The 12,197-nt window shown below is 38.6% G+C and overlaps 1 protein-coding gene across 1 annotated transcript in view; it reads left to right on the forward strand.

Moving 5' to 3' along the window:
* The first annotated feature begins 241 nt into the window (after window positions 1-241).
* The window catches only part of spata7 (spermatogenesis associated 7), a 40,339-nt gene continuing 28,383 nt past the window's right edge, over window positions 242-12,197 (forward strand). Inside the window, exons 1-3 of the mRNA XM_028821389.2 lie at window positions 242-791; window positions 5,365-5,457; window positions 6,196-6,243. Of these exons, the coding sequence (XP_028677222.2) occupies window positions 755-791; window positions 5,365-5,457; window positions 6,196-6,243 (178 nt within the window). The 5' untranslated portion in view covers window positions 242-754. The remainder of the gene's footprint in view (window positions 792-5,364; window positions 5,458-6,195; window positions 6,244-12,197) is intronic.

Raw genomic sequence — 12,197 nt, forward strand, 5'->3', positions numbered from 1 at the left:
CATACGTATGTACAGTCCTATTATTAAGTGATCAACGCCTTGCAGCGTCTTTTTAAGGCAAGAGCAACTAACATTATAACACTTATTGTTTGGTGCCAAATGAGGCAAAAAAACCGTTTTTATTTTAATGTGTGTGTTCTTTTCTGGGTTTTTTTTTGGAGTATTTTCGGGAGGGGTGTTTAATAATTGCACGTTGTGTGCGCTGGTTGTGCGTCGAGATTGGGTGTGTTGAGGGCAGTTAATACGAATTGCACTGCATTTGATACGCTACTGCACAATTCACACCCAAACTACCCTTGCAACATCTTTTTTGTAGCTGTAATGTCTTATTAAAAGTAAAAGTTTTGTTCTGGTGTTTATCAGTTTTGTTTTCCAACTGCCAATGAACCTCAGACATTTCTACTAAAAATAAATACCGTAAATCACCCAATAGCATAACTTCATGCATAGCACAGAGTATGCCTGCAGGCCATAAGGCGCTGGAATGTGGGCGGGACTTCCGTCAAACATATTTAACGCATCGATCCGCCCAGTTTTAACTCGGCCGCCTTTGAAAGCGAATGCGCGTGCGCTCCGAGCGGGCTCGCGTCGTCATTTGCGTCACGTGACCAAACTGCTTAGCAACCAACTTGACGACAAGATAGCTACGTACCGTCTGACCACCATGGCCCCAAGCGACTGCCCCAGGATAGAAAATTAGAATGTTTTAACACCAGTGAATTGTAAATCATTGTTGTGGAGGAGGGACGGGAGTATGGGATTTGTGTCTGCAAGCATGAACGGAAATAAAGGTACGCTTTAACAAGATTTTCAGCATGATGTGTACATGTGATCCCTCGGTTCGCCGATCTTGTAATTTACTAACTTTTTTGAGAGACACCGTTCTGAAATTAAGAAATGCAGTGTAATAATTAGATGCACAACTGCTCATGTTTTTAATAGTCATTCTGATCAGTTTCAAAAGCTAATAAATTCGCTATTTGCTCATGGCTTGTTGAACAATACCTGTAGGGCTGTGATGCAGGAAATGAATTACTAATGTGGATTTAGAAAATGGTTGTTATTTTTTATATTAAAAGATAAATTATAAAGCGACGTTTTGATTTAAAAATCAGCGTAATGAAGTATTGGATTTACAGTTTGGGAACTGAATTTTCTTTATCAGCCTCCAATTCCAGTCTCTAATTAAACTACTAGCTTAAAATATTTTTCCCTAGATTTTTACTTTATTATGCTAAACTAGCAACTCTGACACAAAATAAAATCGACAGTAATATATTATTTTTATAGGGCACCACTGTTGCCTCGTGGTAAGGTGACAAGGGTTTGTGTGTCCTCCCTGTGTGCTTTTTGCATGTTCACCCCATGTTCGTGTGGGTTTTCACCAGGTGCTCCAATTTCCTCTCGAAGACATGTAGGTTAGGTGAGTTGGCGACGCTAAATTGCCGTGTATCTGTATGTGTTTGTGTGCGTTCACCTTGCAATAGACTTGTGTCCTGTCCAGGGTTTGTTCCTGTGTTTTGCCCAATGCTAGCCAGGATAGGCTCCAGCTTCCAATCGCAACCTTGGTCTAGATTAAGCGAGTTAGAAAATGACATGACTTATTATTTTTAAGCAATTGTTCTTTTGAATATGATATATACTGTAAAGTTGAATTTGTGTTTGTCTGGTTATGCATATCCATCCAAATTCCCTATTCGTACAGGCTCTGGTTGGAAGGGCTAAGTTTTTTGCCGAAAATGTTTCCCTGAGGAAGTTTATTTATTGACTGTACTTGTGTTTTATCAGGAAAGCAACCCTAGGAGGCATTTTTCCAACTTTGCATCAGTATGCAAATGTTTAGTTAGTGAAGGTTTGGTTTTCTGCCAAAACCTTTTGCCTTGGGGACTTTATTTATTGACCTCACCTACAGTTTATTCCAACCCGCACAGCATGGAGTATCTCTGCCATTTGTTTTATGTTTTAAAATATGTGTATTTGCTGCCGGATGCTCGATTATGAGCATCTAAGGTATACAGTATGTAGGCTGTGCTTTGTTTAAAATATAGATTATTTTGGAAATAAATAAAGGTTTGACTGTAGATGATGCTGTAAACAAAGTATATTGGTGTGATGACCTTTGTGGAATTCACGATTAGGTGGAATTTCTATGAAGGTGCCACACACTGGTTCTTTAATGGCACTTCACTGGGTTGTGCAGTTTCTTATAAGGCCATTACTTAACAGCAAACCATCTCATTATGGAAAGAGTTCTTTGTATATGAAGTTGTCTCTTTAGACTTTGAAAAGGTTCATGAAACCGAAATCTTTAATGGATAGTAGGCAAAGGATACTAACAGATGAAAAAAGTTGCACTTAGCCCGTGTTACTGTATGCAGCAAAAATCCTTTTATAATTTGGAACCCATTGGTGTTTCACAAGTCTGTTATCTATTCATGATTATTTTTGGACCTGTTAAAGATCTAAATGATTAAAGAATTTTTTCCTGAACCTTCGTGCAGATGGTTCTTTTGCCAGCCGACAATGGCATCACTCTAAAGAAACACTTTGGCACCTTTATTTTTAAAAGTGTAGATGGCACAATCTGTTTATTGAATCCCACCATTTAATTCAGCTAATTTACTAGAAACAAAACACAGAAAACATTAATCTAATTTCATTCCTCTTTAATGAAGTAAATAAGTTAATCTTGATGGATTTTCTCTGGAATGTGTTATTATATGTGTTAGTTTTTTATTCTGTTCTTTAAATAAAATGAAACGAAATTAAATAGATATAGTTTGGGAAGCATGGTTCATTATTTAGACCTCAGACTCTGAGTTGACAGCAAACTGCTCCCCTGTTAATGGTGCTGCAGTAGAGCATCAGAAAACCTTATACACAAAAATAAAGGAATTCTTTTGACTTTTAACTACCTGCAAAACAAGAGTGCTATGTTGTATCACACAAGAAGGGTGATTCAAATGAGAAGTTGGTTTATTTTTCAATCCTTGTTATTCCTTTGTAGGTTCTCAGAGGTGGCCCCAGCACTGTAAAGTATAAAGCAGGAGTTGTCTCAGGACAGGGCGTCCTGTATTAGAGGATACACTCACAGACACAGGCACAATTAACATTCAGCAGTCCATCACATCTTTAGGATATGGGTGGAAATTAGAGGGCCGAGGAGCCTTGTGAAAAGCTGAGTCTTGCCTTGGGCCAGTGTAACACACATGCACCTCATCGATCTGAAGTGGGTTTAGACAGTGGATGAAGGTAATAACATAGTATTCTGTTTTTCAGTGCGCAGCTTACAGTTTTCTAGTATCCATTTCCTGAACCTACTATGTTCTTCAAACAATCATAGGAAGTTGGAATGAATTCTTGCAGGAAGGCAAGAACCAACCATATAGATGCCAGTCTATCACATTACACCTGCACACGTCGCCTCGTTTATACAGACTCAGTTTAGTCACTAACCACGCCAACCTTCAAGTCATTAGGTAAAGGAAGAAAGTGTGACAACTCAAGTAACAGGAATTGTCAGGAAGTCAAGGTGAGATTTGACAGGGACCCCACAATATGATGTTATCATGATACCTGAGTCACAATACCATAATATTGGAGTTTTGTTTTAAAAATATTAATGTTTTATATTAAGAATTGCAGTTTAATTCCACAATACATTGCAACTGATTTTTTTTTACATTTTTAAAAAAAATTTTTGAAGAGAACATTTCATACGATCAAGTTTAATTTATACAATAAAGAAGATAACATTACATTCAATCAAGTCAAACTTAACAAAACAGAATCCAGTCCCCACCCGAGAGAAAAAGAGGAGAGCCAGCAGCAAAAGAAAATCTCTAAAAACAACAAAGACAGGAGAATGTCCTTTTCCCCCCGATATAAATGCTTATTCTAAAATGTGTTGTATTTTTAAAAAGTTTTGACCATATCCAGTAAGCGAGAATTTGACTCTTTTTTAAATGACTAAAATTAAAATTAAAGTCTTGTTTCTATAGGCAAAAGTGTCAATCAGTTAACTGGAGAAAGCGTCGACTCAGTAAATACCACTTATTTATTTATTTATTTATTTATTTATTTATTTATTTATTTAATAGCCGTAGTTCATTTCAGCTATATCAGCCTTGTCCACTCTAAGACTGGGTATATCAGCTCCAGTGTGTTATATACTCTACACACATCAGGATATAAACAGGACACGGCAGTGAGTGAGAAAATATTGGAGCCACACAAACATCCTGTGGAGCTTCATTTGAGCAGTCACGGAGATGAACTTTAAGCCAAACAGGTCAAGAGCAAACAAAGCCTCTAGAGAAGGCTGTGAATGTGTGGAGCGCTTTCTGATACTCACCACGGTGTTTCAGAGACATAAGGCAAAGAACAATGTTGCAATACTCAATTGTATCTATGTTTTCTTCACCAATAGCAAGAGGCTCCATCCACTCTTTAAGTGAGATTTGACAAACAACAAAAGTGAGTCAATGATTTGCCATTTAGGAATAATGAAATCTGATCTTTTTCTGTGCTTTCCAATACTTAAGTACAAATTGAATGTTTTGAATTTACTTGAAGTGAAAAAAAAAAAAAATGAATACCTCACACATCCTTTCCATTCTGCTTGTATAATTCCTATGACTGGCAATATTTTTCTTTATTTGGCAAAAGGTTTTACTGACGGTAACTTACTAAAACACATAATACTGTACATGGCGTATGTTTCAGTACAAATCTCAGGATCACAAGGAAACAACAATCTGATGTATAGTATGGAAAGTTGGGCAATGTGGATGGCGTCAGTTTGGACAACAACAGAATATTCCATGGACACAAATAAACTGTTCATTCAGTGAAGGACATGAGTGAAAGACATTTTACTAATCATAAGGGAATTGACTGGAAGAAAGCAGATATCAAGTGTAGAGGAAGGGTTAGGAGAGGCACCAGAATGCTGGTATACCGGAGTCTGTTCTGATGCAGAGGGAAATCTGCATGCATAGTTTGGGAGCAAGAACTAAAAGTAAGGGGGTCTAGTAAGCAGGCAGGTTGAGATAGAATGGAGGCTTTGTGGAAGAACAAACTGAGAGACTGCAGACTGGATGTAGTAAGGAGTGAGGTAGTGTAGGTCCGGACAGATGTGACGAGCTGGGGTGAGAGCAAAGCAGAAGAACATTTGTGTGGGACTTGCACAGCAGGAAGAACAGCCTGTATCTATAATATTCTAAACATCAGAGAAGGTATTTAAACAGTATGTGAGTAAAAAGATATCAACACTGTCCAATTTAATTTTTTTTTGTAAAGATACATTTTTATTTCTTTCAGTATGAGATTTTTTTTTAATTTCCTTTTTTTTTATTCTTACAGCTTTCTTCCCGGGATCTTCCAGCAAACTAATCAGCAAGTGTCTAATTCAGGACCATATGCTCTCACATTACAAAAAGGTTTTATCTGCAAAAGGTAGGATAAAATAATACATTTTATAATGTAACAGGGGCGGCACGGTGGCGCAGTGGGTAGTGCTGCTGCCCTCGCAGTTGGGAGACCTGGGGACCCGGGTTTCGCTTCCCGGGTCCTCCCTGCGTGGAGTTTGCATGTTCTCCCCGTGTCTGCGTGGTTTCCCTCCGGGCGCTCCGGTTTCCTCCCACAGTCCGAAGACATGCAGGTTAGGTGGATTGGCGATTCTAAATTGGCCCTAGTGTGTGCTTGGTGTGTGGGTGTGTTTGTGTGTGTCCTGCGGTGGGTTGGCACCCTGCCCAGGATTGGTTCCCTGCCTTGTGCCCTGTGTTGGCTGGGATTGGCTCCAGCAGACCCCCGTGACCCTGTGTTCGGATTCAGCGGGTTGGAAAATGGATGGATGGATGGATAATGTAACAATTTCTGTTGCAATCACTTGTTTTTTTGTGATAAAGGATGCCTCATAGCTGCATAGCCAACTAAACATCATCTGCAATATGGCAGAGTTTCTCCTCTTTTATTTGGTTGAGGACACACAAACAAAAGAAGAAATGCTGTGAATTCACATTTTATAAAACACACATATAAGTTAAAGATGAATGGCATGTGCTTCCATGGACTTTCTTGGTTTTGGGATATTTTCAGTACAATTTATTCTTAGAAATACCATTATAACATATTTATGTAAACAAATATATATTTGTAAATGCACAATTACTATGCTTTGCTCTCTCATTGCAGCTGCTGTCGATTGTTCAGCCCCTCGAAGTCTAATTACAAGTATTAAATGTAAGTATGTTTTGTTAATTTTTTTACTAAAGTTTCCTAAAGGCATTCCAAGGTAATTATATTCTTTTAATTGCTGTAATAGTATATTGTGTATACAAATTAAACCTGCATGATATTTTCATTGCTGTTTATGAGCTGGCATACTTTCAAGTGTTAGAATTGACTTTTTGTTCATTGCTGCTGGGATAGGCCCTGTCATCCAATGACATCATCCAGGAAGAAAGAACTTTAGAAAATGAATGGCTAATTATCAGATTAGTAATTGAAATCAGGATTATCTTATGTATAAACGTCTACGCGTGCAAGTGTGTGTCTGTCTGGCTCAGAAGTGAGAGGTGGAGTCGGGGTAAGGGCTCCACCTCAGAGGAAACAGACAACTCGCTTAGCCACTAATAACACAAGCAAGGCCAGCACGTCAGCAGTATGAAACCTCAGAAGAAACAGAAAGTCATTTATAGCCGCTAACATCAGCAAACCGGTATCCCTTTTACTTTTCTTCCCGCCGCTAATGCACAAGCGATGCGAGTATGTCAGCAAAACGAATCCTTCTAGGAGAGAGATGCCCAGAGTAGTTCCTTTCAATAACCTAACATCTCTACATTTCAGTTTATTTTCTGACGATTTCAATAGTTTCTAGGACCCTGGGCTTTTTATAGCACAGGCTTACATAGCTAGTTTAAAAAAAAAAAATGTGTTTTTCTGTCAGAATATTTCAGTGAATTGCAAACAATTGTTTTGTCATAAAGAAAACCAAAATATCCGCCTGAAAATCTCTGCCGCACAATGCAATTATCTCATCTTTCCCTAAACATGACTTTGGTTATGCCTTTTGCTTCCAATTACGTCTGATGTTTTCGGTCAAAAATAATTGCATTGTAGTGACTGGAGGCAATTTTCATCATAAAAGTGGTATGTATAAACAAACTGCACTTTTTTACTCATCTCTCTTTACTGAATTAAAATTCCTTGCTTCATATTTCTCAAGTTTTTCAAATAATTTTTGAATTTCATTTTGAATTTTTTTTTCCTCATCATATTTTGGTCCTTTTAAGAATTTATTTTTTTTATCAGAATTTCCCTTATCATTTTTGCCATTGCTGTTAAAAGACCTCTGTACTGACCTTGCCTAACTTCACATTTTCTCCTTGTCCATCAGCTGTTCATAATATTTTAAAAATACTTAGCAGTTTAGATCTTCACACTAACTGTAACTCTGAAGGGAAGTGTGACAGTGAACAGCCAAACCGCACTGCAGTCATTGTGAAGTAGCCTGTAAGTAGGAATGGAAAAGTTCACTTTGAGGGCTTTTTTATTTAATAAATGCAAATTAAAATTGCTGCACGCCCCTTACGTTTGAATATGACAAAATGGTATTTTTATCCTCTATTTAATTTGAAGAAGAATATATAATATACTAGGGGGCTCTGCTCGTTAACCCCCCCAGCCTACGCTACGCGCCAGCCACTTTGTGTCTCTGCCACTCGCATATGTGGATTTCACTTTCACCAAACAACAAACCTTTAAATTCTCGCGGATACACCTCTTCATTGGGAAGAAACACTACTTTTCCCTGATGGCAACATGAATTAGACGATCTACAAGTCTCCAACTTAAAGTTTAAATCCAAAGAATATAACCGACCTCTTTTCGCTGTTCCGTTATTTCACCGAGTAATATTTTCCGTTTGTTTGTGCTAATGTGATCTTTACTATCCTTTCTTTGAGACTTTCGAATTTTAGTACTTTCATTATCTCTAACCTGCTCTGCATGTGTATCACGCCAACATTTTTTAATTCTTTACGACATTCTACTTTGTCATCTTCTCTTTGTCTTTTATTTCTGGCCATGGGCATGGTTAAATCTCTTGGCACAAAGTCTCGTCTCGTGGGATGTGAAAGTATCTCTCTGAAAAATTCACGTCTCATCCCAGGCTAAAAAGTCTTGTCTCGTCCCAGGATTTTTTAATTATAATAGAGAGACTTGTTAGCATGGGAATACCCTGTATATCGAACAGAAATAACCTAGATGGATGCAGTTATGTTCCATTGGGAAGAGACTACCAAAAGGCAAAAAAAAAAGGCTAAAGTTAGAAAATCATTGTTTGTTTGTTTTTTATTCAATATTTAGAATAACAAAGTGTAGCAAATGAAGTGAGATTTAACACAGTTAATTAAATATCAGTTTTTTCCTTTGGCAATTCCAGTAATTAATCAAATAATTTGGTTTGGCTCCTACTTTATTTACTTTACCTTTCTCTGTTGTAGGAGGCAGGTGTCCGTCTGCTAGACTTATATCAAGTTAACTCAAGCACACTTGTTTTAAGGCAGATACATAGTTTTACAATACCAAGTCTTTAAAGATAATGTCTGATGTTGTGTGGAGTTTTTGAATTTGTTGCTGCTCTGGGTTCAAGTAAAGGATTCTTCTTGTGTTGGGAGTGTATTGTTTCTCTTTGCTGCGTGATCCTTTGTCTGTAGTGTTCAGTGCTTTCCACAGTTAGGCCCTTTGCTGTTAGCACAGGAGTTTAGATGCTGAAGTTCCCTTCTTGATGTAATTAATACTTACTGCTCAGTCTCCAGACTGGACTCAGTGCATGGTTTGGTAGACTGGATCTCAGCTTTCTGGTCCACAATGAGGAGAGACTGGCAGCTTTCGGCTCCTAAGGGGTTTGGCTCATCAGCTTTCTGGTGTCGGAGAGAGACAGAGAGAGAGATTTTAGAATGTCATTTTGTAGAGTGAAAGAACAGTTGTGATCCAAGAGAATCTCCAGAGATTTCACTTAGAGTTTCCATAGAAATCTTAGATGGAATGAGTGCAACTGGTTTATGAAGGAATTTGGAACCTCTCATGATTGGATTAAAGTCACTACCAGTTAAAAAATCAGTGCCTTCCCGTAGGTAAATTATTTTGTCTATCATAATTGTTATTCATTGATTTACAGGTCTTTGTTCTGGCTTGAGTCCATTTCGTACTTCTGACTCAAGTAGCTTGCAGAGGGGCCTCTGTTACTCTGATTTACTCCTTTAATAACAGACGAAGTACAGGCTGGTCCTGGTACGAAGAGTTCAGTCACTTACTTTGAAATGAATGCAAGCTGGAGAAGGTGAAGCTGGGTGTCTGCATCCCTGCTCAATCTGCTTTATAAGTTAGTACACCCCCAACATGTATCTATCAATCAATCAGATTTTATTTATATAACACATTTTACAACAAGTATTGTTGCACAGCAGCTTTACAGATTTCTGGGACTTAAAACCCAAGAAAAAGTCATAACATATCCGTGACAGGGAAGGTAAAAAATTCTTAGGCCAGAACTGAATAATTAATGAACAGAATGAAAGTTTTCTGCATCATTTACAAATGTTTGCCCTTCTTCATAAAGCTGTGGTCCAATTTGTGAGTATGTTATTATTCTTATTGTATTTTTTAAAATTTATTTATTTAATAATCTTATCATTGTTTATAGCATTTAGTTCTGCTTATTGCCTCTCATTTCTTTTTTCATTACCACTTGTGTAAGCAGTTTTTACTAACGGTTGTTATTATAGTACATTTACACAAATGAAAATACTATGATTAAAATAATACAGTAAGGTAGCAATCTAAAAGAAGAGAGAAAACTCAGAGGTGTAAATTTCACTGTGAATTTTAAATATTTATTTATGGAATTGACTAAACAAATCCCTTTAGCCTAGATTTGATTTCAGAAAGACTGTCTGAATCTCCCACCTCTACAGTAAGATTATTCCATAGACCACGGGTGCCCAATGTGTTGATCGTGATCGACCGGTAGATCGCAAAGGTAGTGCAGATAGATCGCATTGCATTCAAAAAAATTTTTTTTAAACGTTAGTCTATCATATATCCTCCCTATGGCATTTGCCACTTGATTGACATACAGGGCGGCCAGTCTGAGATCTCTTTTCTTCTAATACACTGGTCATCCCGCACACACAATCAAACGCGTGAGCTACTGCAAAACTCCGGCTGTGATCTAGATAGCCTTCGAATTTATACCGACTAAAGAAGGGATTTAAAAAAAAAAAAAAAATGTTTGGGGAGGGTATGGGCTGGATGTGGAATTGGAAGAGGATTTTTTTTCTCACAATGTCATAATCAAAGTGCGTTTGTCTGATCTGTCAATCTATCATTGCTATTCCAAAGAAGGAAAATGTGGAAAGGCACTTTCGAACTGTTCATAAACACTACGAAACTGACTTCCTTCCAAAAAGCGATCTGAGAAAGGAGAGGGAACTAAAATCGCAGTTAATCGGACAGCCGTCATTTTTCACTCGGCTGAATTCAAAAGCAAACGCAGACACACCGAAGCAACGAAAAATGCAACAGCTGTCCTCAAAGCTGCAACGCCTTGATTTGGGGAACATCCAAAACCTCACGTCAGAGCTGGAGGCGCAACTTGATAGCATGTCAGACTTTGACAGACGGTTTCAAGACTCAGCTTTACTTGAGCCAATCGCTACATTTAAGTGCTATCCATTTAGGGAAAATGTTGAGGGTGATTCACCCGCATCAAAAATTGCAACACTGTCTCACCTAAAACTCCTCTACAGTGGAGGATGAGATTTTGACACTACAGGATGATATTCAGCTGAAGTCTGGGGCTCTTGAACAGTTTTGGAACTTACTCACAGAGCAAAAAGTACCCAAACATGAGGAAATGTGCTACCCCCCTTGACTGCATTATTCGGCTGTTACTTATTTATGCGAGTCAGCCTTTTCCCACATGAAGGTTATTAAATCCAAATACTGTAGTGACCATAAATGTATTGAATTGTTATTGTGCCATAAAGGTTTTATGTATTTATGTATATATTATGTATATTTTATGTATAAAGTATACTCAGTGTGTATATATATATATTTTTTTTTTTTTTTTGTTATGTTACAGCCTTATTCCAAAATGGATTAAATTCATTTTTTTCCTCAGAATTCTACACACAACATCCCATAATGACAACGTGAAAAAAGTTTACTTGAGGTTTTTGCAAATTTATTAAAAATCAGAAAACTGAGAAATCCCATGTACAGAAGTATTCACAGCCTTTGCTCAATACTTTGTTGATGCACCTTTGGCAGCAATTACAGCCTCAAGTCTTTTTGAATATGATGCCACAAGCTTGGCACACCTATCCTTGGCCAGTTTCGCCCATTCCTCTTTGCAGCACCTCTCAAGCTCCATCAGGTTGGATGGGAAGCGTCGGTGCACAGCCATTTTAAGATCTCTCCAGAGATGTTCAATCGGATTCAAGTCTGGGCTCTGCCTGGGCCACTCAAGGACATTCACAGAGTTTTCCTGAAGCCACTCCTTTGATATCTTGGCTGTGTGCTTAGGGTCATTGTCCTGCTGAAAGATGAACCGTCGCCCCAGTCTGAGGTCAAGAGCGCTCTGGAGCAGGTTTTCATCCAGGATGTCTCTGTATATTGCTGCAGTCATCTTTCCCTTTATCCCGACTACTCTCCCAGTCCCTGCCACTGTAAAACATCCCCACAGCATGATGCTGCCACCACAATACTTCACTGTAGGGATGGTGTTGGCCTGGTGATGAGCGGTGCCTGGTTTCCTCCAAACGTGACGCCTGGCATTCACACCAAAGAGTTCAATCTTTGTCTCATCAAACCAGAGAATTTTCTTTCTCATGGTCTGAGAGTCCTTCAGGTGTCTTTTGGCAAACTCCAGGTGGGCTGCCATGTGCCTTTTACTAAGGAGTGGCTTCCATCTGGCCACTCTACCATACAGGCCTGATTGGTGGATTGCTGCAGAGATGGTTGTCTTTCTGGAAGGTTCTCCTCTCTCCACAGAGGACCTCTGGAGCTCTGACAGAGTGACCATCGGGTTCTTGGTCACCTCCCTGACTAAGGACCTACTCCCCTGATCGCTCAGTTTAGATGGCCGGCCAGCTCTAGGAAAAGTCCTGGTGGTTTCGAACTTCTTC

The sequence above is a fragment of the Erpetoichthys calabaricus genome, chromosome 16, assembly GCF_900747795.2.
Source record: "Erpetoichthys calabaricus chromosome 16, fErpCal1.3, whole genome shotgun sequence".
In the NCBI taxonomy this organism is placed as follows: Eukaryota; Metazoa; Chordata; class Cladistia; order Polypteriformes; family Polypteridae; genus Erpetoichthys; species Erpetoichthys calabaricus.